This window comes from Clavelina lepadiformis, chromosome 8 (assembly GCF_947623445.1).
Source record: "Clavelina lepadiformis chromosome 8, kaClaLepa1.1, whole genome shotgun sequence".
Lineage (NCBI taxonomy): Eukaryota > Metazoa > Chordata > Ascidiacea > Aplousobranchia > Clavelinidae > Clavelina > Clavelina lepadiformis.
This window is the reverse complement of record NC_135247.1, coordinates 2553359-2580592: the sequence shown is the minus strand read 5'-3', so window position 1 is coordinate 2580592 and position 27234 is coordinate 2553359. Positions and strand designations below refer to the sequence as shown.

Sequence of the window (27234 nt, the reverse complement as noted above, 5' to 3'; positions counted from 1 at the left end):
ATGCGAAAGATTCTTGTTGGGTTTGTGTAGTAGAAACCCTATTTAAAAACGGAATCGTATAACTTAAAATTTCAGTTTTCATTGTTTTTATCGAAGAGGATTTAATATGTGATAATATTATGAATTAATGTAATATAAGATTGTGTACGACATAAAATTCTCATCTATCGAATCAGCGAAGCATAACACTGCGTGACGTAATCGATTGCTTCCCTGTTATTGTACGTGCAGTACGAGTTATCTCTTACCAGTCTCTTCTTGCTATTACGTTCAACGCCGCAACATGTCTTTATGCTGTTGCTGTCACAATGTTTTATCTTGATGTATTCGTTCAAAGAAGCTTCAATATAATCAGAATATACAGTTGTCGAGGTGAACAATTAATTCTAAGATTAAGAAAAGCACACAACGACCTTAAGGCTCATTTACATCGAGGACATTAAACATTTCTACTAACAAACGTTGCAGTGATTTGGTCGCCCTTACAGGATAAGGAACGATAAACAACCATTTCATTACAAATACATTCCTTCATCTTGTTTTTTAATTTTTTCATGTTTTGAGATTACCATCTTGCATTCCGCTGTTATGATTATTTAAGATTATGCGATGTTTATGTGTTTCCCGCGAGTTCCGAACAGTGTACCGTATAGCGTAACTGCGTAAGTCAAGGTAATCTTAGGATCTTAGGCGAAACATTTTGTAACCTAGAAGTGCTAAATAATGGTAAACTTCCTGTCGTGCAGCGTTACGAGAATGTAAACAAAAAGTTCAGATGTCGAATTGGTAATTGTTATATCAAGATCTACCCAAGAATCCAAGATATAGTACAGTGATGGCGGAACATATGATTGTTTCTTGTCTACATCAATTGCAGAAAGCAGTGGAATGTTCCATTTGTCTTGACACTTTAAAAGACCCTATAGAAACGAAGTAAGGGTCTTCTGAATCATCAGACTGTTTCTGTAGTAGAATTAACCTCACTTGCTATGATTATTGTCATTTTATTGAGCTGTTGGTGTCTTGTAACACACTGTTTAATTTCTCATGCCGTGACAACGTGCATTCAAGCTTCAATTGTTTTTTTGTTTATTTATTATAACTCGGCGTTTATTTGCCTTGTTTGATTATCGGCGTGATATTGTTTAAACCCTAAAGAAGATCAAAAGTTTAGCGTGCTCGTCGTTTAGCTCAGATTTTGTGATATAACTTTTTTCCCCTGCTGTACCCCCGGTGTGTTAGTGCAGTATCATACTGGCGAGTGTAGCAGCTGCACGCATGAGAGCCATCAACATGCGCACAAGACTTTTTTATCTTCATGACGATTTAAAATTAAAAAAAATGGTTGCTTGAACGCCAATTTATAATAAATAAACAAAGAATTGTAGATTCAGTGCATACCATCACGCCAAAATTTGCGTTTTTGCAAGCATGATTTTTTGTTCACGATTGCCATACTGTCGGGGCTCCGGTCAGCATACACTGAAAGCTCTCAAATTTTGGTTTTACTTTGTGAACAAATTTTAAGTCCTTCTAGAACATTTCATATATGAAAAACCTGTGCTTACCTGTAAATGTTTTATCTTTTTAGGTGTGGTCACACATTTTGTGAAAAATGTTTGTATACAGCTCTTGGAAGAGAATCTTCAATACCTTGCCCTCTTTGCAAGCATGCAATTACAAAGCGGTAATTAATTTTCATTTTTTTAAGCGAGCGAAATAATACCATTTTTGTGGCCTTGTGTAGTATGATTCCATGGTGACTCAACATGGTTTAACTTTGCAATACCTGCTGGTAGTATACATGTTGTAATTGTATTGTGTCCAACAGTGGGTCAAGGAAAGGAAATTACCTTGCAAGCATAGTCAGTGCTGTCAATGCGGTACATCAATCATCTCAGGAGGATTTAGCTGGTAATACATACTCATTTTGAATTTGTTGAAACTTATGTTTATAGCCATGCAGTTTAAATTGTGGTAACCATTTAGTAAAATGCTGAAGTTTGATTAACCTGTACAAAGCTGATGTCATTTTTGCACAATTTGCATGTTCTGAACTTCTCAAAAAGATATTTAAATTGTTTTATATGTTTTGTATCAAGAGCATGATGAAATTTTGGCAAAGCAAGCCTCACTGCAGAAGAGGAGTGAGCAATCCCTTCCTGAACCAACTACTCCAGTCCCAACAAACGATGTTTCCTTTTATGCGAAAGCTCAGAAAACACCTGATTTGCTCGATATTGTTGACAAGCTAAACCTTCAAAAAGATGAAGAGAAAAAGGATGTTGCTCCAATACCGGAACCTTCTCTTCAGATTGAACAACCTTGTTCAGATCTCTCATCACTCAATCAAACGGACACCAACTTTGATAAATCGCCTAATGAATACAAGTGTGTTTCTCTTGGTGAGATTGCAGAAGTTCCAGACCCATATGCTTTTCCTATAAGTCAACATCAAACAGAGATGAAAAAAACTTGTAGACGGAAAAGTCGAAGAAAGTCCACTAAGGGAACAGGATTTTCAAATGACACCACCGGAAATGTGAAAGACACTAAACAAGTAAAGAGTGTTAAAACACCAAAATATGTTGCAAAAAGCTCTCGAAGAACAAAGACAGACACTCCGCAAACTGATAGAAAAGGCAGTAAACTGAAAAAGTATCCCAAGAAAATTGTGGACGATAAAACGAATGCAGACAAAGAGATGCTGGAGATGATAAATGATACAGAAAGCCACAGATTAACAATTGAAACTGACACTAATTTGCCATCAAATCAGAAATTGCTTGTGGAAAACCAGCATGTAAAAAATGATTCAAATCCTTTGCCAGTTGAAATAATAACAGATGCTTTTAAACAATTTTCACCCCCACCTCAATTGATATCACCCGTAAGACATCTTCTAGCCTCGAAAGATGTTCCTGCCTCTGTGCATTCTTTACCATCAATGGAAGTGAAAAAACATAAAGATTTTATGAACGTAGAAGATCTTCCTGAAGCCAAGCAGTGTTTACCATCAATGGAAGTAGAGAAAGAAGGTCGTGAAGCAGCAGCTGCATCTCAATCAGATCTGCCATCAAAAGCAAACACTGAACTTACTGAGAGAAAAGAATCCAGCAGTGAACAAATGGAGCAGGATCACAAACGGACACCTAAATTGCCCAAGAAGTCAAACGGCAATATACAGGAAAACAAGGCCAATGAAACCTCAAGTACAGCTGAAGACAGCCCTGCAATTAACAAGCTTGTTGCAAGTGAGTTCTTTTAAATATGATGTTTTGATTGTGAATGCATGATTTGTTCATTCCAGTAAAGGTAACTTAAGATATTTATATATGAGATATGGTAGTCTACTTCTACATTTGTGCATAGGTCATCCCAGAATTTCCAGGCGTTTGCTTTATTCAGAGACCAGCAGTGCCTCTAGTGAACCTAAACAAGAGATATCGGAGGTGACCCACATTATACAACAAAACACAAATGACAAAGTGAGGCCTATAAATGTATCATAACAACCTTAGCTTGTGCACAAATTACTTGTAAACTTCCAAGCTTATCTATCATATAGGTAAGTGTTTGCACGCTGTGGTATAACCTGTATTATAACTACAGGTGAGCAAGTGGCTCGAAAACGTTGATCCACAACTAGAACACAGTGAAGCTGATGATGATGCCAAAAAAACAACGACTGAGGTGAAGGTTTTGTTTTTTCACAAAAGTCGAATATTTTTCTGCCAAATAAAATTCCATCTTGGCATTTGTTTATAGAATTCCAAGAAATCTGTTTTGTGTTGATGTCATTTTTATTGGAAAAAAATTGTTCACTTTAAAGTATATTTTATAGTATTTGTATGATTTCTTTACTATTTATAGGAGAATGAAAGAGAGAGTGATTTTGAAGACATGACTTCTGCTTCGCAAGTCCAAACTTACTGGCCTAAAACCGTAGTCAAGTAATTAGTGTTTTTTGGCATAGTCTGTATCACATTCTTTTGACTGACTTTGGTGCACGATTTTTAGGCACCAGAGGCTGGCAAAAATCTTAAAGAAATTGAAAGAACACGATGTTGTCAGAAATGCCGAAGTGTTTGGTGAAGATACGCCCAAGCAATATATTCCTAAAACTTCTGGCCATGGTACGTATTTTTATTGATAACTCTTACTAGCTGAACTTAACACTGAAGATTGTAAACCGAACATGTTGTGAAAGGAAGATAGGGGTTTGAACAATCTTTGCATATTTTTAAATGTTTTTGGCATTTGAATTTTATTTCTTAGGTCAAATGGACCATTTTGCCAAACCGACTCTCAGGCCACTGCCAGAGCCATCTGTAAAACAACGCAGACCAAAAAGTCTTAAAAAAATCACTAAAACAATTCGTCGATCGAAGAAAACAGACCAGAAGAACATTTTCGATGTGAATGGCTTGTCACAAGGTGTCTCTCCATTTTCAACTCCTGAAAAGGAAACTTTGGAGAAAGACATCCGTGTGCCGGTTGATTGCACGTTCGAAATTATGGAATCATGTTTAGAAAAGCAAGATATTAGAAACAAAAATGAAGAATCCTTCAATGAAACTGTTGATTTCGCAGATGGAAATGTTCTAGCAGATGTTGTCAAGGAACTGGAAGATTTAATAGGTTCTAGTGAGGCACAACCTGAAGAAAAAGAAATTGAATTGGTTGAGAAATCTGCCAGAAGTGTCGTAAATATCACAGAGTCATTTCAACTGGATCAGCAAGTTGAACCAGCGTGCTCTAATGTTTCAGAAAAGTTGTCCGACAAAGAATTCATTAAAACGAATGGAGACAACTTACCTGAATGTCCTACCGAACATAGAAATCAAACAGCTGCTGTAAATTCTAATGAAAGTCCGCAAACTATTCCCCCATTGGAGACATTGCCAGAAATCTCACCATTAAACGCTCCAGAAAACTCGTGTTTTCTAGAGAGTAACTCAGTTCATCCTGCATCAAACTTGCCGCAAAGTCAGGCCACTGATTCTACGCCTGTCCTAGTTTCAACAACAGCTGTAGTAACTGTGAGTGTTCACCATCAACCACAAGAGACAACTGCTAGAACCATAGAGAACAATTCTTTTAAAACTCCGAATAATAGTTCTCCTCAAAAAATAGTTCCAAAACATCTTAATGGTCCCGTGAGACTAGAAAGTATGCCGATTACATGTGTTGCTGAAACGCAGGATGACTCGGCGAAAACAACCCCCTATTATGTTGAAACACCTTGCAATAGCCAACTACTGGATGGTGACTTTGGCAACACAGTTAACTGCAATATTGTCACAGCAGAACATTTGGAAACTCAAGTTCACAACAAAGTAGTATCTCTCAAAAAACAAGTTACAGATACTGAAAGGTATCCTTTGAAGCATATTAAACTACATTTCTGTTTCAATGATGCTTTTGCAGCTCTTTGTCCAGGTCTGTTTACTGTTACTTGTTTATCTATTTTACAGAAAAGTTGATGAACCCTCAGCCTTACGTGAAATGAATGAACCCAAGAAAGAGCAAGTTTTGAAGCAGAATTCTGATGACGAACAAAGTCCGGCTAAAGCTAAAATTCTGGAAACTTGCAGGTATTTCTCTTGTTAATAGTGTAAATATGTATCTTTTGCCGGTCAGAAATTTTATTTATTTGCTATTCTGTGACCCAATTCATACTAAGTCTTGGTAAACAAAGCTTGGGTGGATGCAATGTAATAATTCATAAAGTGAAAAGATGGTTTTTCATATCTTTCATTCTCCTTTAGGATGGTTTTGGATGAATTAGTGACGACAGACAATGAAACTGAAAACAGCCACCTTGTGGTGGAAGTGCTGCCATCAGAAAAGGCATTTTCCGAGATCAAAGCCCCATCTCTTATTGGTAGAAACATTGATTTGGTAAAAGTGTCCAACGAGTTACGAAAAGAGCCGGCAGTCAAAGTAATCGAAGAAATCCACACAACTCTTAGTCAGTTAGAAAAAGAATCCAAAGATTCCAGTGAAGACCAAAATCTTGGTGAGGAGAACATTGATGTAGAGGGAGATTCTAAATCTTCGTCTCAAAATGATTCAATGAGTAAAGAAGATAGAGCATCTACTGCGGAAGAGGAAAAGTCTGAAGTTTATTCTCACTACGCTTGTGCCAGCTCCGATTCCCTGTTATCGGAAAATCACTTTTCTGAAAATATTACCAGTGATGAATTTGAAGTTAAAAGTAGTGCAAATGTTAACAACGAAGAACTCGAACCCGTGAGTAAGAATACAAAGAGTGTCATCCGCCAGAAGCAGATGTTGCCTGTAAGAAAAAGTGCGAAGCATTCTGCATTAAAACCTACTTTGCGAAAGCGAACCATGCCAAAAGTGTTGCTGAGGTCACCCCACAAAAGTGCGAGAAAGAGAAAAGAGAAGATATTGGGTAAACAAAAAAAGACCGCTACCCCGACTAAAGCTCCACAGACATCAGTGAGAAAGGCAGCGATAAAAAAGCGAATCGCTCCCAGAGAGAAGAGCTGCTTTTCTTTATCTTCTAAAGAGGATATAACTGGTGGAATGGTAACATCAAATGGGTGGGGTGGAACGAAACTTAAAATACGGATATTTAGGAGTTCTTCAGCTGACACAGATTTGGCAGAAGCTGATAACACCGCGGGCATTCAACATAGTGTAGAAAATATTTCATTTACTCCGGTACATAAAAAGAAGGTAAATTCTGTTAAAAAAGATAGGAATTTACCAGTTGGTAGATATGATCACAATTTTTTGTCTACTAATTTAAAGAGCAATGAGCCGGTGTCTATTCAAACTACGATAAAGAAATCAGTCAAAAACCCTTCGTCTGCCAAGACAAGAAAAGTTGCTAGCCAGGGGTCAAATTTTGAACAAATTTCAAAAACGACAAAAGTTGTTGATTCTCCGATGATAATTGACAACTTCTTTCAATACAAAAAAGCAACCCAGGCTCACAATAAAGAAGTTAAACCTTCTAGAATAGGAAAGCAACGTGTCTCTGAACCTGCATTCACGTCCATTAATAAATCAACAAAATCCAGGACGAAATCTGTGGATGATTCTTCAACCAATGATAACTCCCAATTCTGCAGTCCCACTCGTAGGTCTAAATCTAACCATGCCGGTCTGCCTTCATCTGAGGATCATATATCCTCAACATGGCCACAGACTTCCACTCAAAAGCAAAGGCCAGTGTCTGAGTCAGACCAGCACATTTGTGGAATCGTCTTTAACGAACTTTCCGTCGTGCTTGCTCGACTGGATGATAGTATCCTCTCAGAGCACAAAAACGATGATCAGCTTCCGAAGGGTGTTGATGACATTATGAAGTCACAATCTAGTGAGATTCCATGCAGTGCGTTATTTTTTTCCCAATCGCAACCTGAGAAAAGAATGGAAGATTCAATGGAAGTGAGTGCTGCTGAGTTGATCACAGATTCTGGTGATTCATCGGGGAAAAGAACTTTAGAGAAACTGCATTACGATCAAGGTTTGTGTGATATGGTAATATGTGTCTGTTACTCCTGGTTATAAAATTATGCCCTATGTTTTGTACTAGGCTATGAGTTTTACATTCATTTATATGAGTTATGTTGTGACTATGAGTTTTACATTATTTTACATTCTTCGTTTATTTTGTAAAAATTTTTGGGGTACCCTTAAAGATCAAAATCCAGGAAATTCTCAACTTTTGTCGCCACAAGAAGCACTTAACCGTCTTCGAAATCCAAGCCATCAAGTACATATTTCTATTGGATATTTTTTTTCAAATGAGTTGGTTGAGACTGGTAATTGAGTTAGTTACAATATTTTTACAATAAATGGCCTCATTTTCAATCAAAAAGTCCAGTAGACTAAAGTATCTATTGCTAGAAACCTTAATTTTCTTCAGAAACTGTTGCACCTGCTTCAAGAAATGAAGGAAACAACAGATGAACTTGGTGATGACGTGATAAAGGCAGCAGTCATTCGTTTAGAAGAGCTCGTCTTTAAAAGATGCTCATTTTCATCTTCTGTGTCATCACAGTCATCGACCATGATGGGTGAGTTTTGTTCGAAGTCATGAAATTAGACAGTTTGCTTCATGGTGCATTGTAGTTTGAAGTTTAACGTTGCTTCATGTTCTGTGTTTAATCATTGTTGTTGGTTTAATTTTTGCAGTTTGTAGAAGACAGGTTGGCAGACGAACCAAACCTGTCCTATCTTCCTTGTCGACTGAAAATAAAACTCCAAAGAACTGTTCCTTGCAAGATAAAGAGAAAAGTCTCATGGAAGATCTTGCTCTCAGTGATGACAGTGATGTTAAAATTAATAGCAGCCTTCCTCCTGTCTTGTTACAACCAGCAGGTGTCACATCAAATCCACATTCTTTGGCAAAAAGCAGTGAAAAGGCTGCAAGTTTTCCTGGGAGTGAATTTGCCAAACATGCCGATTTTGGTAATCAATCACATCATGCATCAAAAAAAATAATTGAATTAAATCGACAAGAAATCGCAGCTGCCAGCAATGATTTGAGTAACCCGAGTAGCGCAAGACACGTGGATGATGATCATAATTTTCCAGAAGCTATAGCTCAAGAAACACCGATAACATTTTCCTCACAAGAGAATTCCCAGAAGTCAGATGTACAATGCACCAACGAAAGTTTTGAGAGCAATCTGATTCCTCCAACTCAATACTCCAGGAAGAGAACTCGGGTGCTGTCTTCTTCTTCTGAAGAGGATGACAGTTTACCGTCATTTAATCCCAAAAAGTCCAAGAAACCAAGTCAGTTTTGATCCCCGAGATTATTCTTCTCAAAACTAAATTTCAGGCATCGGTTGTTTTAGTTGAAAGAAATCATCAAATATAATAATTACAGGTGATGTTGACTGTGACAACGCAAGTGCAAAAATGGAAGCACAAAGTCAAAGACACTCTCAAGATATCGGATCCCTTGCAATGTATGCTGAAAGTTTTGAAGAATTTGGACCAATAACTGAGAAAAAAGCAGAAGTGCTTTGTCACTCTTCAACTGATCGTTGTTTGAATACAGAAACAATGAGTCAGCAATCTCAAGTACGTTTATATTTTAAGAATTACTTTTAAGATAATTGTCACAATTTAATTGTTTGCTTGTTTTAGATAAACGATGGACACATGGTTGAGTTAAGGGAATCCCCTCTGTCACCTCAGAATAGTGAAGAATCGTCAGAAAACGAGGAAGACGTAGATGATTTACCTGAACGACATCATATTAATGAAGGACAAAAACTCGACACCTTGCAAGAGGTTGATGGAGAGAATGATGAGTTTCTAATCAAAGGATCACAACCAATTACAGAATCTCAGGTTAAATTTTATTGCTTAAAAATATCTCCGAAGGGACGGCCAAAATATTTGATCGAAGATATATAGTTTGAGAACAAAGTCAAAAATATTGAAATACAACCATCACCAAATACACTAAGACTGTATTCAGTTAATGTGGTAAAGATAGAAGAACTTATTGCTTTAATGGGACTATTCAGATGATGATATATATGTTTTTTCTTGAAATAAAAACGTGTCTCTTTCATAAACTGGTAAAAGTTATAAAGTATGAAGCATCCGATTTCATCCTGTAGGTCCCACCTCCCACTCCACCACCATCCCAACCACCACCTCCATCCAGAAAAGATGTGTCTGGTGTGGATAACCTCCTGAAAAAGTAACAGCACCTTGCAGTGGTTTTTAAACTTAACGTTTAAACCATGTTAATAATGTTCCTCGATATTCTAGAATCTCTGAGTTGACGAGAAGTGAAAGTGGAAATCTGGAGCAGAAGCAAGATGACTACCACGATCAACATCCAGCTATAAACGTTAACCAAGTAACCGACAAGTCATCGCTATCACCTGGTCAAGGAATCAGACTTGTCAAGGACAGTTTCTCGGTAACGTTCAACCATAGCTTTGGTTTAATTAGAACAAACCTGTTGTTTCATTTTAGAATCCACTTAAGCTTGTCCTTGACCCAACAGCCAGATCATCAACTACTTTATTTCAGGTTGTGGAGGAAACTCTGCACGAAGACTTGAACAGTGCATGCTCAAGTAAACAACACAGCCACAAAGAGCCAATGGAAACACCCCTGCGTGAACCATTGTCGCCAAAGCAATTCGGTTACTTCGACAACAGGATTAACAGAAGTAAGTTATTTGTGATTCATATTATGCTCTATGTGTGAAAGTATTCAGCTGAACTTAATATTTTCCATTATTTAATCAGGTGACATTTCATTAAATATGTCCAAGCACTCTCCCCTTGCCAGTAGTGTCAGCTTCAGTGACCGGTCTCATTCACAACTAGATCCTGATGGCAGGTTTGTTTGTGATGTCATAAGGGATATAGTTAATGTAACGATTAGGTGTCTAAAATGCGATATGTTGCACTGAAGGAATGGTACTTTCACATTAACTGTCCTTTTAATGCAATATCCTACTGTGTATACTACGATGTTTCATTTTTTTTACCATTTTGGAATTTAAAAAAGCTTGGGGTCTCCCTAGGCGGTATTTTCGGCACAAAGAAAGAATCTAATTTTTTTTTATTTATGACGTCATTTTGAGGTCACACCCCCTTGTTGAAGTTTTGGTAGGGGTGGATTTTTCTGAATTGGCGATATCTTGGTAAACGATTGAGCTAGAGCTATGACCAAGGTGTCAAAAGATGCAGAATGGCTGGTTTCCTATAACCACTCAATGCATTTTAACTGCATTACTACTCTAGAAAAAAATTTATTTGAGAAAAACCTAAGTTTTAACAATTTTTGGATGCAAATCACCATATGGTTCCCAATCAGACCTTTATTCTCCTTGGTGGTGATTGTAAACTTTTACCTTGACCTTGGCCATGAAAAGCAAAAGAGTTTATACATAAGCTATACAAACATAAATCTAAAATAAACTTAAAATGTTTGCTATACAAACCTAAAAGTTTGTGTAAATAACTGTTATATCAGTATTTTCGGAAAGATCGAGTAAACAATTATGTTAAACTGCGACTTTGATTTCAACTTAAGCGATATTCTACTGTGTAAGAACATTCCCGTAATCCAAATAACAAACGGTATTTATTATTCAAATTTATTTTTATTCTTTAAACTAACAACCAACACAAATAACAGTTCATGTTGACACAAAAAACCACTGTCTTTACTAATTGTTATCCATATTGCACAGGTATGCTTGCAAACGAAAATCAGTACACCTGAGAGTAGATTTGTTTTCACAAATTTTATCCTGCAGAATATTTTTCAACCATCCAATTTTGCTTTCATTGCACCTATTATCGTTTCAATGGCTTTCTAAAATTCTGGATCAACGTCATCTGAAACAATGCAAGATGCTTGTGTGCTGTTCAATGTGAAAAATTGTTGTAAACCAGCATTACATTCATACAAGTAAGTTATGTACATCGATGGATGGCGGCATGAAAGTGGAGACTTTAACAACCTCGATTGGGTAAGGTGGCACCTGAGAATAAACACTTAAGCCACATTTTGGGGGTTAAGCCATTGTGCCGCATGGTCCAAGTAATACTTCATCACCATATCAGCAACATCTGGCTGGATTTCTCTATAAGCAAGAAGAAGGTTGCGTGGGAAAAGAGTAAGAAAAGGACCATTACAAGCTTTCGGAAGAAAATGTATCATTACAAAGGAGGGTAAATAGACTGAAACAATGTAAGAAAACGAGAAGCTGACACTATTAAGCACAGTTCGTCATTGCGGAAACTGTTGTCTACCATTTTTTCCTTTTATTGTACTTCCCCTGTAACTGATGTTCCAGTAACTGAGGACATGATCATTTTTCTTGTGGTTTGCTGATCTTTGAGAAAATCTATCTCTTTTGAAGGTATCTGGTCTTCAAAAACACAACTGCAAGCAAGATTTTTATATTTCAGTGATGGGTTTTCCTCAATACTACACCTGCACTTACAAATGTCAAATAAATTTGTTAACTAATTTGTTTGCTCTTTTTCGTGTAAGATTAAACTTCTTAATCAGTTGTTTTAGCTTGGTCTCGATCCTTGTTAAACTTACTGTGGGGAAGCTTGCTTGCATCCAAAGATCAGCAACTTCTTGGACAACTTTCTCTTTAACATCATTGAAAGCTGGTGCTTTCCGGGTAAGCTTTGGATTTGTTTCACTTAAGCGCTTACTTTCAAAATAATAGTGATTCAAAACATCCATGTTGGTAGGCAAAGCATTGCCAGCAAGCTTTTAATATTAAATAAATGCACTGGATAAAGCTGATCTGGTAAGTGCCATCTTCAAACCAACAGTAAGGCTAAAGCACTAACCACCAATAGTATGACTACCACTTGAGCATCCCAGTATACTAAGTGTTATTAAACTTATAAATTACATTTAAAATAATCGCATTGTTTTTTCATGCTAGTGAAAAATTGTTGTTGGATCACAAACGTTTTTATTTTGAAATATTTCCATCAGTAATTTCTTCAAATAATTAATAGTTGATCTGACATGTTGGCTGGTATGCAAAATATGTCAAAATTTTGCTTTATCTCAAATAAATTTTTTTCTCAAGCAAAAATACAGTTAAAATGTATTGAGTGGTTATAGGAAGTCAGCCATTCTGCATCTTTTGGCAATTTAATCGTAGCTCAATCGGTTACCAACATATCGCCAATTCAGAAGAATGCACCCCTACCGAAACTTCAACAAGTGGGTGAAACCTCAAAATGACGTCATAAATCAAAAAAAAATTTTGATTCTTTCATTGCGCCCAAAATACCACCAAAGGAGAACCCAAGCTTTTTTAAATTTCAAAATGGTGAAAAAATGAAACATCGTAGTGTATACGTCATTGTAATGGCAGGCAACTTGGCATAATGGCAAGTGGGCTAAAAGGAAAAGGTCTTTCGATTGTGAAACACTTTGCAAAGAGATATCAGGGAAAATTTTACGACACTTTTGTTCCCGGGAAAATCACTCATCTTATTGTGAAAACGCAGGACTCAAGATGTGACAGGACGTTGAAGTAAGATGATAAAGGCAAACCGTTGATGTGACTAGCCGCCTACTAACTTGAACCATGACATTCTTTTTTCCTAAATATTTTGTCAGCATCACATAGTTTTTTGTTTTTTTATGTTAAATATCAATCATTTGCTTTTTCTAAATAATTGATTTTCTTTGCCAGGTACTTGCAAGCAATTGCGAGTAAAATTTGGATTGTCAGCATAATATGGGTAACTCAAAGTTTGAAGCAGAGGACACTTTTGCCCGAAGAAGAGTGAGTTTCTTATGTTTATATTAGTCCACAGCTTTACGTGGCTCACATTCTACATCACAAACAAATTTTGACAACGAAATTGTGTGGTTAAAATTGTTTCACAGATTTGAAGTTCTTGGTGACAATGCCGAATTGGAAAGTGCGCCATCGCTTGGTCCAAAGCGAGCTCGAGAGTCGAAAGATTTTAAGCTCATGCAAGGATATGTGGCGTATTGCTTCCCGCAGTTTGAATTGTTCACATCAGGTTCGTTGTTAATATACTCATCCTTTTGGCTATGAATTAACAACAACATCAGAAGCTGTGATTCACACGGTTTTAAGAAATGATTAAATTATTATACTGTGACTTTCCTAGTAAGGTTACGAGAGTTTCTTTTCGTTTTTATCACCGCTTTATAGAACAATTCACCGAACTCTTGGAGCTTTGTGGAGCAACAGTCGTCAAAAAACCTCGGGATCTTGTTCGGTTCAATCAGACGAAATCCAGGATCATAATACTGGATCCGGATTCTTTCTCTTCCACTTTACCAAACTATACAGGTACTTTGTTGACAACATCACCAGGGTAAATCACCTTGATCTTCACTCTTCTTATATCTAACGTTTTTCACAATTGCAATTAATCTTTTTTAAACATATACCAGTTATACCTTTACATAATTAATCTGTCACGTTTTAGGGACTTATTTTTTCAAAACGTTGAACAACCATTCTAAAATTTTTCCCAGAGTTATCAGTTCGTTACAAAGCAATTGCCGTCTCTTCTTCATGGGCTCTGGATTGCATCGGGACCTTCAGCATGCTTTCTCTCACCAAGTACCCGGTAGAAGAAGATTTCCAATCTCTTTGATTTGCCTCGCTTCAAGACCAAGCACCTGACCTTAGCATTGACATCGCAAAGTTGGAACAACCAGCCGAAAGACTTACCTTCATAGCTACACAGCTTACAAGCAAGCTGTTTTTGCTGTTGCCTGGTTTCTTGCCAACTTGATTAGATATTATGTGATTAGCTGTGTTCCACTAACATTTGTCCGCCATTATATTTTTTGTTGTGTTTGGGCCTAAAATGTTTTTTATTTTCTTTAAGACGTGGCCTTTTATCATACAAGGTTTTTATATATTCGCTGTACTACTGCATTAGCATGTTGCTAGTATTAACCAGCCTATTTCACGCTTTTCTTTTTTGCAGTATTTTTGTTCAGAACTTCTTTTCTAATAAATGCCTCCACAAAGTGTACAATGATATTCCAGAATTTCGTTTTAATTTTCATTCGTTTTACTGAAGGAAAAGACTCCACTGTTAATCCAAGCAAGGTTGTTATAAAAATACTTGTATACCAAAAAACGGACGCCTGTTTTGCAAGACCGGAAATTATTACGTACGACGCGTTTATGACGTAACACAAAATCGCAAACTTGAATTTTAGCTATATCACATATTGTTCCGCAAGTGTGAGCTATCAATGATACAAAATCGCTACAGCGCAGTCGCAATAGCGCGCAGGAAAGCAGTCTTAAAAAAATTCACGAAAAATAAACTGCAGTTTGAGAAACGCACCATCACTTGATCATAGCGGGCAGTGAACACAAATTATTAAACCAGCTCATCACTGGACGATGACGCCATGACAAGGGCTAGTTCTGCCCCCCCGGGACTAAAAGCGGCTCGGACTTGTTTGCATCGTATAAGCGAGTCACTTCGCAGACTTTCCCAGTGATAACAACTCCGTAAAATGATTACTGACAAGTTTACGCAGCTCGTCGAGCGCGTAGTCTTCCAGAAGAAGCATCCGGCTCGCTTGAGGAGCAATGAGATGCGTGGGAGCCGCATCCAGGAGCAGAGAGGTGGATGGACGGCTCCGATCAAACTTTGGGACTTCATTCCTTCTATGCAGAGCGTGCAACGCGTTGTGGAGGTTTAAAGTCTGCTTCGCCATTTCTGGAAAACACAAAATACACTTCAACTACAGCTAAGAAACAGAAGTCGATCTCGATTCTTGGCTATAAAGCCCTATTATGTGTGAGGTGCAACAGGCACAAATACGCGGCGCTGGTGGAACTTGGGTCGTGTGAACTTCCATGTCTTTGTACTTCTTTTCGCTTAAGTTGATACCAATGCGAGCAACACGGAACCGTAACTACTAACTATAGAAGTGCAGCCGTACCTGCACGCGCAAGTCGGTCCTTTGGTGTCGAACATTTCAACTCTGCGACACGTTGACAGAGTGATGTCACTTCCGGCTGTAAATCTTCGAGTGCCATTTCGATTTCGGAAGACGTCACGTTTCCCTGGCAACGAAATATGGCAGTTAATCTAGGAACAAGCATCGTCTGGAACAGGTAACAACTATGAGCAGATTTTTATTGTTTACAAAATCAGTCAACTTTTTTACCTCTTGTAACCTTTGAACTGAAGTTTTTAATTTGACATAATCGATGTACACTTTGCCCGAGGTTGCCCAATCAGGTATAAATCTGGTGGCGTTCGAGTTTTCAATCATTTGCAGCAGATCGCAAACGAAGTGGAACCTCTCTTCAATCAGGGCGTCTACGGTACAACACCGAGTCAGTTATGTGACGTGTGACTATTGTAACTCGTTGCCATGACGACGGATACGGTGAAAAGTTATCTGTCGCGAAGCGAACTACCTGCAGCGACTTTATTTAGCACGACGTCGTGGCCAGATTTCCAATGTTTGGCTAACAGCAGGTGGCGCGCGAGAGTAGCATGGTCGTCTGTGTATCTGGCGTGTAGGGCGCGACATTCATGCAGCCATTCTTCGGGAACGCCAAGTTCTTGTGTGATGAACTGCTCACCGCTCTGAAACACAAAGTACGATCAATTTGACGGACAGTGTAAATTCGGAGTTATGATGGAAAAATTCGAAATTACGGACAAATTGAAAGGAATCTGTTCATAATGGACCGAGCATAACAGCAAGCAATGACGTCTTTATTTACCTCCTGATTGGATAGTCCAGACACCACGTGACGACCAATTAAATTCCTCACGGCAATTTCTCTTTCTCTGCAAACAAATAACAAACACCACATAAAACACTTTTGATCGTCAATCACAACACACACTAAACACAACACAAATAAAACCAGAAAAACCGTAAACAATTATATTTTTTCCATACCTGTCATCAGTGATATGCATCAAGACAAAGACAGCTTTATGCCAATGACCATGAGCTTCAAGCTGGGCGGCGTAGGACGTGTGCAAATTGCGGCATGACGTCTCGTTTAGGTGTCGTCGATAACCGGCGGCGTGTAATATCCGCCACACGTGCCACGCCACACGATGGTCGAGCGGATGGGGAACTGACGAAGACGGACACAGGGTGGTGTCAAGCCGATGTGAACTGCACAAAAATTTAACAAATAATAAACAAAGGTTTTAGGCTTCCGACGACTTTGGTAACTGCCACAGCTGGACATATAGACATCACTACTGTACAGAAACCTGCTGACTGACTAAAAACTGCTGTTTAGTTATAATCTTTACAAACTGGTCTGGTAGGAATTTCCTGCTAGATCATGACTAACCGTTTGCAGTAAAGTTGTAGCAGATGATAACAGATATCCCGGACTTTCAGTTTTTCCTTTTCACTGTCATTCACAACCTGTCTTGTGCGCTCGACGTAACTAGGCAGGGGAGCAGCACTGTACACTCCAAACTCGCTGTCGCCCTGAAACGACACAGCATGCATTGTACAAGACTTTATGTTGAAGTTAGCATGCCCAAGGTCCTTATGCCTAAAGTTTTTAACTTAAGGGCTTAGAAGAAACATAAACCTTCCATGCAGCCCGATACAACAGCAAGCCATCAGCAATTGGCGCGACAGGGTCAGAAATAAAGTTAATATGCGCAAGAAGACTCCTTTTCCAGTCCAAGCCCCCGCAAGTGTTCACATTTCCTTTGCTGCAAAGCCAAATCTGAAAATATTTTAAAACATAACCTTGAGTTTGCACCTATGCTGTGCATATCTATGAGTGAACTGTGTCTGTGTTTCACAAATCACCGGCTTTCAAATGCTGAACACTACACAACTTACAGGCTTGCCGGCCAACAGGGAATAAATCTTCAATGCCGAGTCGGAAATAAATTCGTCCGCTTTGATCTCCTCCCACTCAACCAGTTGCTTGGCAACCATAATCCGACTGGCAACGGAACTTGCGGAGAGAGAGAGCAACAAGGCAAGATGCCCATTTCCTTGAAAAGAAGGAATTATTTAAAAGGTTGTGCAAGTGCACATACACAATTGTTTCTCCAACACCTGTGCTCCATGATAACGGAGGACAGCAGCAATAACTTAAAGATTTAAATGTCAGCGTTTATACCTGACTTAAGGGCGTGTTTAACAGCCTTGTCTGTTCTTCCTTCTAAAACGTAGGATAAAGTCAAATCAAGTGATTCGCTGCTCGTGAGCTCATCTCTTTGACCGACGACTACATCTGCTCGTATGGCATTGATCAACCAGAGGACGTAAGCTCTTTTCCTCGCCACCTGGTGTTGATATGATGAGCCGTCCTCACCCTCAATTTCCGTGTGATCATCCACAGGAATTCTACCCCAAAGTGCTTGGCATAATCCAAACACCAGATGGCACAAATGGGTAGAACCTACATTACAATTAGCGAAATGTAAGCTGGTATGCAATGACTTAAATGCAAAGCGCATGCTGGTTCTAAAATCCACCTGAATCTGGATGGGATCTCTGCACTTTATCCCAAGCGCGTTGAGCAATATCAGCGTACTCCTTTATAATATTCACACTGGTTGATGGTACTATCAGTGGAAGCGTTGTTTGGTCCTGCTGCAAGACTGATGTTGCGAAACTTGTTGATGAAGATAAAAGTTGCTTTGGTATTGTTTCTGCTGTGTCCATTTGTGCAACAAAGTCACTGTGACGAAGAGCAGCATCCAAATAAGGAAGATCAGCACTTGCATCTCCATCCAGATCCAATGGAGAAGATACTGTCAGCTGAGGAGCTGCTTTTACTCTTTCAACTTTTACTGTGAAACTGTTGGGTTGATATCTGTGCACCGAAGTATTTGTTTTGATTAATTCCAACTGGCTATGCTTCTAGACAAAAACAGCATTTCAATCTTTTGATCACAAAAAAACTATGACCACTTACACTTGATTATGCTGTCGTGACGAAAACAAACCAAACTGGCTTGATTCCTTTTCTTTCCCTGCGTTAGTATCTTTCGAGGAAAGGTTGGTGACGTTGCCGCTGTGGATGAATGTCCAGCCCGGCCCCCAGCCCACTCGGAATGATCGACCGAGGAATAAAGAAGCATCCCCAAGCATACTGAATGAGATACTTGAATTAGAAACGAGATAAACTCGCATCGGAATGCAACTGAAAGTAATAGTTCACCTTTCCTTGTTCATTTGTAACGTTCGTGGTAAGTTGGCCGGAAGACGTTTTGGTGCAATCACGCTCGGCATTTTTGGTGGAGGTTTTGCCATTCTTGGAGTGTCAGATTTTTGCTGCATGCTGGTCGCTGTTAGTGGTGAGAGTTCACCACCAGACACAGACACTCTGATCAAGAGATGGCAACAATATGTAAATACGCGTTCATATTATGACAAGCTACACCTCTTGCTAATTCATCATGCTACAAAAATTTGCTGATATGCACCTCAAAAATGAAGGAGTGTGCGGCGATTTCAGCTCCGCAGATGAAAGTTTTTTAAACTTTTTCTGGACACCACTTCGTAAGGCATTCCTGTGAAGTGGTTAACAGTTTCAGACATCAGCAGGAAATAAACACGGTGTTGCATGCTCACGTCACATTTAATCACAATAAAGAATACGACAATAAAAACATCACAGCATAGATAACAGAAGCACATGCAGTAAAAGTATAATACAAATGCATGACAAAGATGACATTACACACAATACATGATGAACAACAAATTTACATTGCAAAGACAGATGGAGAATGCATATCACCCATCTGGTGGGTAAGGAATGAGCTTAACTGCGTGTCTGACTGTGAAACATCTGGTGATCTGAAAACAAGTAGACAATTAAGTAAAGGAATACAACCGCAGGCTACATCCTGTATTCAGGGAAAACTATCCCAAGATGTCACTTCTATCTCTTCATACCTATTATCAGTTTGTATCATTGATTGGCAAATGTTTGATTTCGTCTTGGCCTGGTTTGATTCTTCTGTTAACATCTCAGCATCGTCGTCGTCGCCAAAGAATGAAGCTTTCATTGACTAAAAACAATTGTTTATCATTGAAGATCAGGGATATAAAGTTACTTAGTGTTGCTGTACCGATGTAAAATCCATTTTCATACCACCAGAAGTTGCAAACATAACAGCAAAACAGTATAATAATGCAACCCAGAAGCCAATTCTATACAGCTTCGAGATGTGGGTATCCCTCTTTCAATAACTGGGAATCGTTTCTTTAGATTTTCTAGCATGGTAATTTGGAGTGCAGTACATTTTAAACTGTCTATAACATGAGTAATATGTAATTACCTGCAAATTTTGAGCTTTCACGCCCATTGCTACTGCCATCTTGTGGGAAGATGGAAGTGGTTGCTGCAATCCAGTGATGGCGCCATTGTGAGGTTCAGCAAAATCATCATCATGTTGCTCGAGGTTGTCAATCTCATCGCTAGAGTGATGTGATGAAGAAATTACAGGTTCTTCACCACCAAGCCCAACTTTCGGCTGGTAAGAAAAAATCATTTTAAGAATTTTTAATTTCATTGTTAAAAAAATATGGCCAAGACTGAGTTATATGATGCACCGAAAGAAAATTACAATAACATTCAAGGATAGGTTTTTACAAGATATTTAGTTGTTCACATTTTCTGCTATATACGTACCTTTGTTGCTTTCGCAGAATCATCATTGCTGACACGAGCAGACCATAGACCTGTTTTTGTTGACAGCACTTTCTCTAACTTTGCTTTATCTTTAGGCCTTTGTTCCTTAGGTTGGTCGACCTCAATGCCAGCTTCATCGTCACTCTCAGGCAAACCGTATTTGGAGAAGTGATTCACCTATCATTACATTTTACTTCACTATGCTGCCATTCGTCGTTACTCTATACTTCACATGCACAACACTGATTTGGAACAAAGTTCAAGTGATCTTGATGATACAGCTGCATGGTTGATCATCTCCGCTAAAGCAAAACTTGCAGAAAGACGAAGTTAATCGTACCTGAAAGACCCAGGACCCAGTATTGGGGCGATATTCCTTAAAGCGCGCCCCCATCTTTGTTGTTGTTTGTTCCAGTTTCTGTGCCCACTTCATGTGGTTCAACCTGTCAGGACTGGTTACTGGTTCGCGCGTGGTCTTGTCGGTCGGCCACACGCAGTCAAGCGTGATCTCGGCCCGCCTGTTAAACAGTCAGGTTGAAACTTTCAGAGCAATGCGTAAGTTTGGGGTCTGGTGTAATTCACCAAGACAAAGTACAGGATTAAAACTAAGACGAAATCAGGTGACAGTTATTATAAAATCAGCCGGCTTTAATGTAGTAAATTAATTTTTCATAGGAAATAAAACCTCAAGCAATTCCGCTGCCATTGTGTGGGTACAAGTTTCTTTGTAAGTTATCAACGACGCAAATCTTATACCTGTTGAGTCCCACTCCGAGAAGAGGTTTCTCATCATCATCAGGATAGATGGTCACCTCCTTTCGTCGGATGTGGACAATTGAGTCGAAGTCCATACCTGTGATATCAACCTCTCCCTCAAAGAACACAGATCCATAACCTGCATATAAAGAGTTAGATATGTTCAAGATAAAATATATACAATCTTTTTAAGTCAGACTGGTATATTTTCTGGCAAAGTGCCACACAAAAACTGGTCATAAAAATCTGACCTGTTCTTCCGATCGTGAAATCGACGATTTTGCATTTGTTGTCTTCATCCACCATTTTGCCAAGCTCTTTAATACTTGGTATTGTATAGTAGCCGCTACGCGTGAGTTTGATGCCGGCTGGGTGAGGTTCAGAACCAATTTCCTAAAAATGAAGCGCAAAATTTTCAAGAATTTTAGATAAAATAATGTCTTCTAACCCACAGGGAAGATGTCATAGTAAAGCCTAACCTCTGCAGAGCCATTTTCCTTCAAATCTTTTCGTTCTGTTTCTCGATCGAGCGCAGCTAACCTGTGCTCAGTAGCTGTAGGGGATGTAGTTTTGGTGGTGACAGGTTCACTTCGAGATGTACGAACATTGAGAGCAATCATCGTATCATCGCAAGGATCCGTGAATGCTCTCAATTTAGGAGCTGTCTCACTATCTATCGCCTGGGAATGTTTGATTTTGTTTTAAATGAAATCAATGGGCATGTTCATTTCAATACTATTTTATGATGATCCCTTTTTTGTTTCTAGTATGTTTTGTGCACTCGAGACTTTGTTTATTGCACTAGTTTTATCAATCTTCAATTAGATTATTATCTTATTATTTACAATGGTTAGAAGTTTATCTTCGCTTGACATCGTGAAAAACACACAACATGATTCTTTTCATTTTGTTCAGAGCATTTCCTATCCCATGACGCAGTAAAACGAAAGGGAATAAAAAAAGGTTTACTTTTATCTACCTGCTTTGAAGTTAGGTCGGTCATGAGACCATTTCGATCAGTTGCTGGTCCTGCATGCTGGTTACTGGAGCTGTCAAAACAACAGGGTTCAAACTGATACCTGTTGCCTTCTGTTTGTCTTAATGGGTTTTTACTTCTGTCATATTACCTGCTGTCTGATTCCCTCCCCACATTTTCTGATGTGACTGATCCCGGAGCAGAAGAAGATGGTGACGCAGATCCTTGAGGAGTCCCAGGAAAACTTCCACTATTCGGCGTCACTTTTATAGTAAGTCTCTTTACACTTGACCTTGAAATAGATTGAGTTAAACAATTACTAATGACGTTTCTCACACAAATGCATTTGTTTCGTGATGTCCATTACAGACGCCTGCTAATTACCTTCCCACAAAGCTTTTGTTGCTCACTGCAGCTTCCACTTCTGGCTCCAGCCCTGCAAATAACTGATGAGGTCTCCCATGGCTTGTTGTGATTCCTACTGAACTGTTGCCACGAACTTTAAGCTTAATTTTTGTCTTTGGTCCGGGTGAAACTCGGTAAACTGGAGACTGAATGGCTGCTTTTTGTGCAGCGGGATTTGTGGGTTTCAAAATCTGAACAAAGAGTGAAAACTCATTTCTGCGCTAAGACTACTCTTACATTAAATACGAGCAGAGTAGAACCAGTGAAGCATAACTTGCGTTTGTAGACTTTTCAAAACACTTACCTCTTGTCTCTTGTTTGGGTCTAATGTGTTCTTGAACAAAGGAGAATCACCAAAAGGAGTGGTGAGCAAAGCCTAAACACATAAAATTGGGTTAAACTCAACTTCGAGTAATGTTCTCGGTGTACTACTAAAATCATGCATATCAGACAGATATCAAGTACAATGAAATAAATAACACAAACCTGTAACATATCTGCAGATTGCTTGTTCGATGCGGTTGACAAGGTTAATGCACCGGCTGCTTGCTGCCCACCTGTGGCTGTCTGCTGACCAAACAATGAACCTCCAAGGCCTGTTACACCGCCTAACCCACCAATTGAACTCCCACCACCCAATGTATTTCCGCCAACATTAAAATTAAACGCACTTCCACCTTAATTTAGAAGTATGGGCAAAGTTATGACTTTCGTCGAAAATATACACAAAAAATCAAATTGTCTCTTGCCTTGAAAGCTAATGTTCTTACATACAAAATGTTAATGATTTGATAATTGCAAAGCAAACAGAACATAAACGCATTAAATATTTGCGCAATCTCTTATCTACAACAGGACCACTATTAAAGCAAAAAAACTGGTTAAAGCAACCAGTTTTACCTGTATTAGCTCCAGTGTTTGAACCGAAACCGCCAAATATACTCTTGTTCTGTGTATTTGCTGTGTTTAATGTATTTCCAAACAAGCCACCAGTTGTATTTGATGTGTTTGTGCTTCCAAAAGCTGGTTTATTTCCACCAAACAAGGAACCTTGATAAGCAAAAATGTTAACACAATGTAATTATTCAGGCCAGTCAGTTATTGTTTAAAAATGTAAGAAAATTTTATTTTCTCAAAACACGGAATGTCTTGTACATACAGCACATTAGTTAAAATCAGAGTGTCTATTTGAACATATATGTGTAAACACAAACACAGTTCTTTCCACACTACACCATGCGTATTGCTTTTACAAAATAATTATACCTGTGTTAGTTTGTCCAAAGCCAGGAGTGTTACCAAATAATCCGGTAGAAGGTTTAGATGTGTTTGTTCCAAATAATCCTCCTGTTGTACCGAAGCCCCCTGCAGTGGAAGCAGCGGTTCCAAATCCAGTTGATTTATTTCCGAACAGATTCTAGAACAATAACAAAAATTCTACCCAATGCAATTAAGAAATGATTCTAGCACTGCAATTCTGTCAACAAATGGAAGATATTGTTTGTTTTAATATTGAACATATGAATTTGTTAACATATTGAATATGTTTGCCATATTTGCCCAAAGTAAGCATTTTAATATAAAACAATCTATCTAACTATAATAAGTATTAAAAAAAACTCAGAGATTACTTACTCCACCACCACCAAACCCAGCTGTTGTTCCAAATCCACTTGATCCCGTATTACCGAACAAACCTCCACTACTTGTGGTTGCCGTGTTTCCAAAAATGCTTCCACCCTTAAAACATTATTGTCAGCAGCTTGTTTTCATAAAAGTCACATCTCAATGAATAAAGGTAGCGAACATACAGGTTTGCTTGCAGTATTCCCAAATAAGGAGCTCCCGGTTGTGTTACCGAACCCCCCAAATCCACTTGAAGTTGTTGTAGTTGTACCAAATGCTGGCTTGTTTTGACCGAAAATACTACCACTGGTGGAAGTGTTGGTATTTCCAAAGAGTCCTCCCGTAGTACCACTACTGCCAAAGGCAGGCTGGGAGAGTAAACAAATAAAATTGTCATGTTTGACTGAAACTTGACAAATTCTTACAGCAGTATATAAAATAGTTTTATATCGCTTTCTGGAAAACCAATTTTCATAAATGAAAACATCCCGCATTGCACTACTGTGAAAACAAAAAATCCCAAATTGTGCAACACTTATGGTTGAGAACTTGAGGATACAACTGTACTTTAGTTAAGATATTGTCATTTGGAATTCTGTCATAAGGATAAGTGTATTATAGGAATAGGTGCGATGTAATAATCTATTTCTTGAAAAAATAAAACAAGTAAACCAGATTAACTAACCTTAGCTGTTGAAGTGCCAAAGAGGCCTCCACCTGAAGCGGTTGATTTCTGGCCGAAGCTGAAACCACTTCCGGCAGATGATGTAGTGCCAAACCCACCACCTCCAGCAGCTTTAAACAAAGACAAGTAAGCGGCAGGTGAAAAGGACACGCAAATTTTCCAACTATTTGCTTGTAAACTAAAGATAAAAAACATGAAAACTTGGAAGCTTACCTGGACCTTTTCTTCCTGCTAGGTAATCGTCAGTGCGTAGTTCTTCAAAACTTTTTCCTTCGTATTCTTTCATGGCTGTTATGCACTGGTGCTTGGTGGTGATGCTTGATTGCACACCATTCTTCATCATCGTGTCCGAACCTGTGGTCGGGGCAAATTTCACCCCACCTGTGCCAGTTTGCTGCTGACCAAACGAACCTGGGTCACATGAAAAATAAAAGAAGTCGTAGAAAAGCTGATATACTGGAAAAAATCACAATACAACATCATCGCAACCAAAGTTACCAGTATATGCTAGCTGTATTTGTAATTTGAATTTCATATTCTCATATGAGAAGAAATAAAATCTAGGTTGAACTTACTGCCACCGAAACCTAAACTGGATCCACCAAAGGCAGCAGATGTTGATGCAGGGGTGCTGCTTCCAAACAGTCCTCCACTACTTTGAGATACAAATGACCCAAACCCAGAAGTCGAGGTTCCAAATCCACTCTGAGTGGCCGGTGTACCAAACAAGCCACCACTGGGTTTAGGCGCTGGCGTCCCAAAAATCCCCCCAGTGTTCGTGTTACCTCCGAAACCACCAAAACCTGCTAAAAAGTCACAAAATTTTATCTATTATATCTAGACTCTACTATTTCATCTAGATTACGATATCCACTAATAAATGTAATAACTAGGACTATGTTCAGATACTTTAGAGATTCACTGATTTACCTGAAGAGGTGGTAGATCCAAATCCAGCTGAAGACCCAAATAATCCCCCACTTGTAGTGTTACTTTTATTGCCGAATAAACCGCCACTGCTTTGCCCTGATGTAATAAAAAACAGGTTCGACGAATCGAATCTTAACGTTTTATGAAATTTAACAAAACCAGAACGGTTTATGAAAACTTACCAAAACCAGTATTTCCAAAACCGGTTTTCTGTTGGTTGAACATGACAGCTGTTCACCTTATTCTCCACACATATAACGCAAAAAAGTTTGTCAATATTTCGGCAGAAGTTGAGAATCCACAATCGTAAATAATATATTGTAACATAAGCTATAGATTGCACATATTCAAACACTGCAATTTACAAAAACATATACTTGTAAGTTATTGTTATGCTTCTTCAGAGTGGTAAAGAGATCTAGGCACATATCGGTATATATATACACTTCTATATATACGTATATATACTTCCGGTAAAAAAATAATTGATTTGTCAATGATTTATATCCTACAAAACTCACACAATCAGAGGAGAATAGAAGTATTCAGTGCTGAATATATCCTTTATGCAAATCAAAGTTAGTGTTTGTAATTGTGACAACAAAGCTTAAAACCAAGATAGATATTACAGCTCCATCCTTCTTAAAGCATAAACTGTCTAATGATAATAATGAAAATCAAAAATTAAATAATAAGCCTACTTTTCTCCAGATGGAGTTTAAATATCATAGAAAAATTTCCCAAAAAGAACGTCTTATATCAACATAATGTTGGTTGTATTTGCCTCATTCATTAAATGCTAGTGGGCTTGCTTCTCCTTGTGATCAGTTGAATAAATTATTTCTCATTGCTTTCTGCAGTAATAGTAAACGCTAAATAGATTTTTTGATTCGCTGACATATATAGCTGGAAATACATTGGAAATTGCAATTATATATAAATCAGCATGGTGTAATAACATATCTTTGGTCAGACAAAAACATGCAGCTTTTAAATATTATAATACTATACCATAAATTCACATTTAAGCAATCAATCTTCAAGTTTCTTTTATTTTTGCCCTTTCAGAATTTTCAGCAAGACCCATAATTTTATGTGTGGTTTCGTGTTTATCGTACCTAGGCCTATTAAAACCCAAAGTTGTTCAAATTATAATTTGGTATGAATTTGGAAGAGTTGGGCAAACAAGTTGCTTAATCTTGTGAGGGTTAAGCCGCACTTTTCCCTATGTTCGGCTGGTACCGGTTGTTTTTAAAAGGGTAGCGAAGGGCTAAATTTAGATCAATTGACCTCATGAAAGCGCTAAGCAGCATCAGCAGAAAAAATTAAAACGGTTATGCGGGTACAAGAAAGATACCTTGGTACCAGTAAAACAAACATTCTGACATTGTGGTCAGTAAGTATAGGCTTAATCTAGGCTATATACTGGTAGGCGGTGACCTAAAAGTTTGCCTAGAAAGATTATATCTATTGGCTAATTGTGAGATTATGTAATACTTTACTCATCTGCACACTCCAGTGGCTTTACAAAAACTAAAAAAATTGTCAACCACAAAACACTATTTACACCGGTAACGGTTGATAAACATCATTAACCAATGAAACATAATAGCCTGGCTATCAATTAGAACAGAAATAAGCAACCAACACCACACACCAAGCCATTGCAAAATTGGAAGAAAAAACAGC

General features: G+C 38.3%; 2 protein-coding genes across 9 annotated transcripts; one reads left to right on the top strand and one right to left on the bottom strand.

Annotated features, from left to right (window-relative positions):
• The first annotated feature begins 679 nt into the window (after positions 1-679).
• Positions 680-14539, top strand: LOC143468103 (uncharacterized). Of its 6 annotated transcripts, XM_076965088.1 has the most exons (26): positions 680-933; positions 1592-1687; positions 1832-1914; positions 2103-3254; positions 3373-3488; positions 3613-3693; positions 3874-3953; positions 4021-4136; positions 4279-5377; positions 5478-5597; positions 5772-6708; positions 6784-7504; positions 7680-7753; positions 7907-8057; positions 8176-8781; positions 8876-9072; positions 9139-9345; positions 9621-9703; positions 9775-9928; positions 10042-10183; positions 10263-10356; positions 12878-13039; positions 13202-13294; positions 13399-13538; positions 13694-13834; positions 14023-14539. In XM_076965088.1, exons 1-26 carry the CDS (start codon positions 836-838, stop codon positions 14142-14144), a joined length of 7065 nt encoding a protein of 2354 aa, XP_076821203.1. In that variant the 5' UTR covers positions 680-835; the 3' UTR covers positions 14145-14539. The 6 variants fall into 6 exon arrangements, 3 of the variants coding, with proteins under 3 accessions (XP_076821203.1, XP_076821202.1, XP_076821204.1); XM_076965087.1 differs by having other exon boundaries at positions 5772-7504; XR_013118951.1 differs by lacking the exons at positions 12878-13039; positions 13202-13294; positions 13399-13538; positions 13694-13834; positions 14023-14539 and adding exons at positions 11282-11497; positions 11592-11699; positions 11891-12158 and having other exon boundaries at positions 5772-7504.
• On the bottom strand, positions 14540-25899 carry LOC143468105 (nuclear pore complex protein Nup98-Nup96-like). Of its 3 annotated transcripts, none has more exons than XM_076965090.1 (36): positions 25728-25899; positions 25546-25641; positions 25191-25421; positions 24829-25026; positions 24616-24725; positions 24116-24298; positions 23940-24044; positions 23571-23721; positions 23205-23354; positions 22791-22981; positions 22609-22680; positions 22284-22495; positions 22051-22191; positions 21903-21972; positions 21403-21603; positions 21175-21316; positions 20924-21062; positions 20508-20685; positions 20168-20344; positions 19815-20009; positions 19429-19544; positions 19240-19329; positions 18954-19040; positions 18689-18853; positions 18443-18619; positions 18000-18340; positions 17642-17923; positions 17356-17513; positions 17096-17236; positions 16847-16989; positions 16438-16662; positions 16256-16322; positions 15944-16115; positions 15688-15842; positions 15460-15625; positions 14540-15233 (listed from the first exon to the last, which is right to left on the bottom strand). In XM_076965090.1, the coding sequence occupies exons 1-36, from the start codon at positions 25768-25770 to the stop codon at positions 14989-14991; spliced, it is 5715 nt and encodes a 1904-aa protein (XP_076821205.1). In that variant the 5' UTR covers positions 25771-25899; the 3' UTR covers positions 14540-14988. The 3 variants fall into 3 exon arrangements, with proteins under 3 accessions (XP_076821205.1, XP_076821208.1, XP_076821207.1); XM_076965093.1 differs by having other exon boundaries at positions 15460-15583; XM_076965092.1 differs by having other exon boundaries at positions 25191-25418.
• Positions 25900-27234: the final 1335 nt, after the last annotated feature.

Bases quoted from the DNA above. Each gene is read 5' to 3' on its own strand.
- LOC143468103 (XM_076965087.1), top strand. From the start codon at position 836: ATGGCGGAACATATGATTGTTTCTTGTCTACATCAATTGCAGAAAGCA. The intron at 3,694-3,873 runs GTGAAGGTTTTG...TACTATTTATAG, and splicing joins CCAAAAAAACAACGACTGAG to GAGAATGAAAGAGAGAGTGA. The intron at 5,598-5,771 runs GTATTTCTCTTG...ATTCTCCTTTAG, and splicing joins AAAATTCTGGAAACTTGCAG to GATGGTTTTGGATGAATTAG.
- LOC143468105 (XM_076965090.1), bottom strand. From the start codon at position 25,770: ATGTTCAACCAACAGAAAACCGGTTTTGGAAATACTGGTTTTG. The intron at 22,982-23,204 runs GTAAAACTGGTT...TTCTAAATTAAG, and splicing joins AAACACTGGAGCTAATACAG to GTGGAAGTGCGTTTAATTTT. The intron at 21,317-21,402 runs GTTAGGCTTTAC...CTTCATTTTTAG, and splicing joins AGGAAAATGGCTCTGCAGAG to GAAATTGGTTCTGAACCTCA.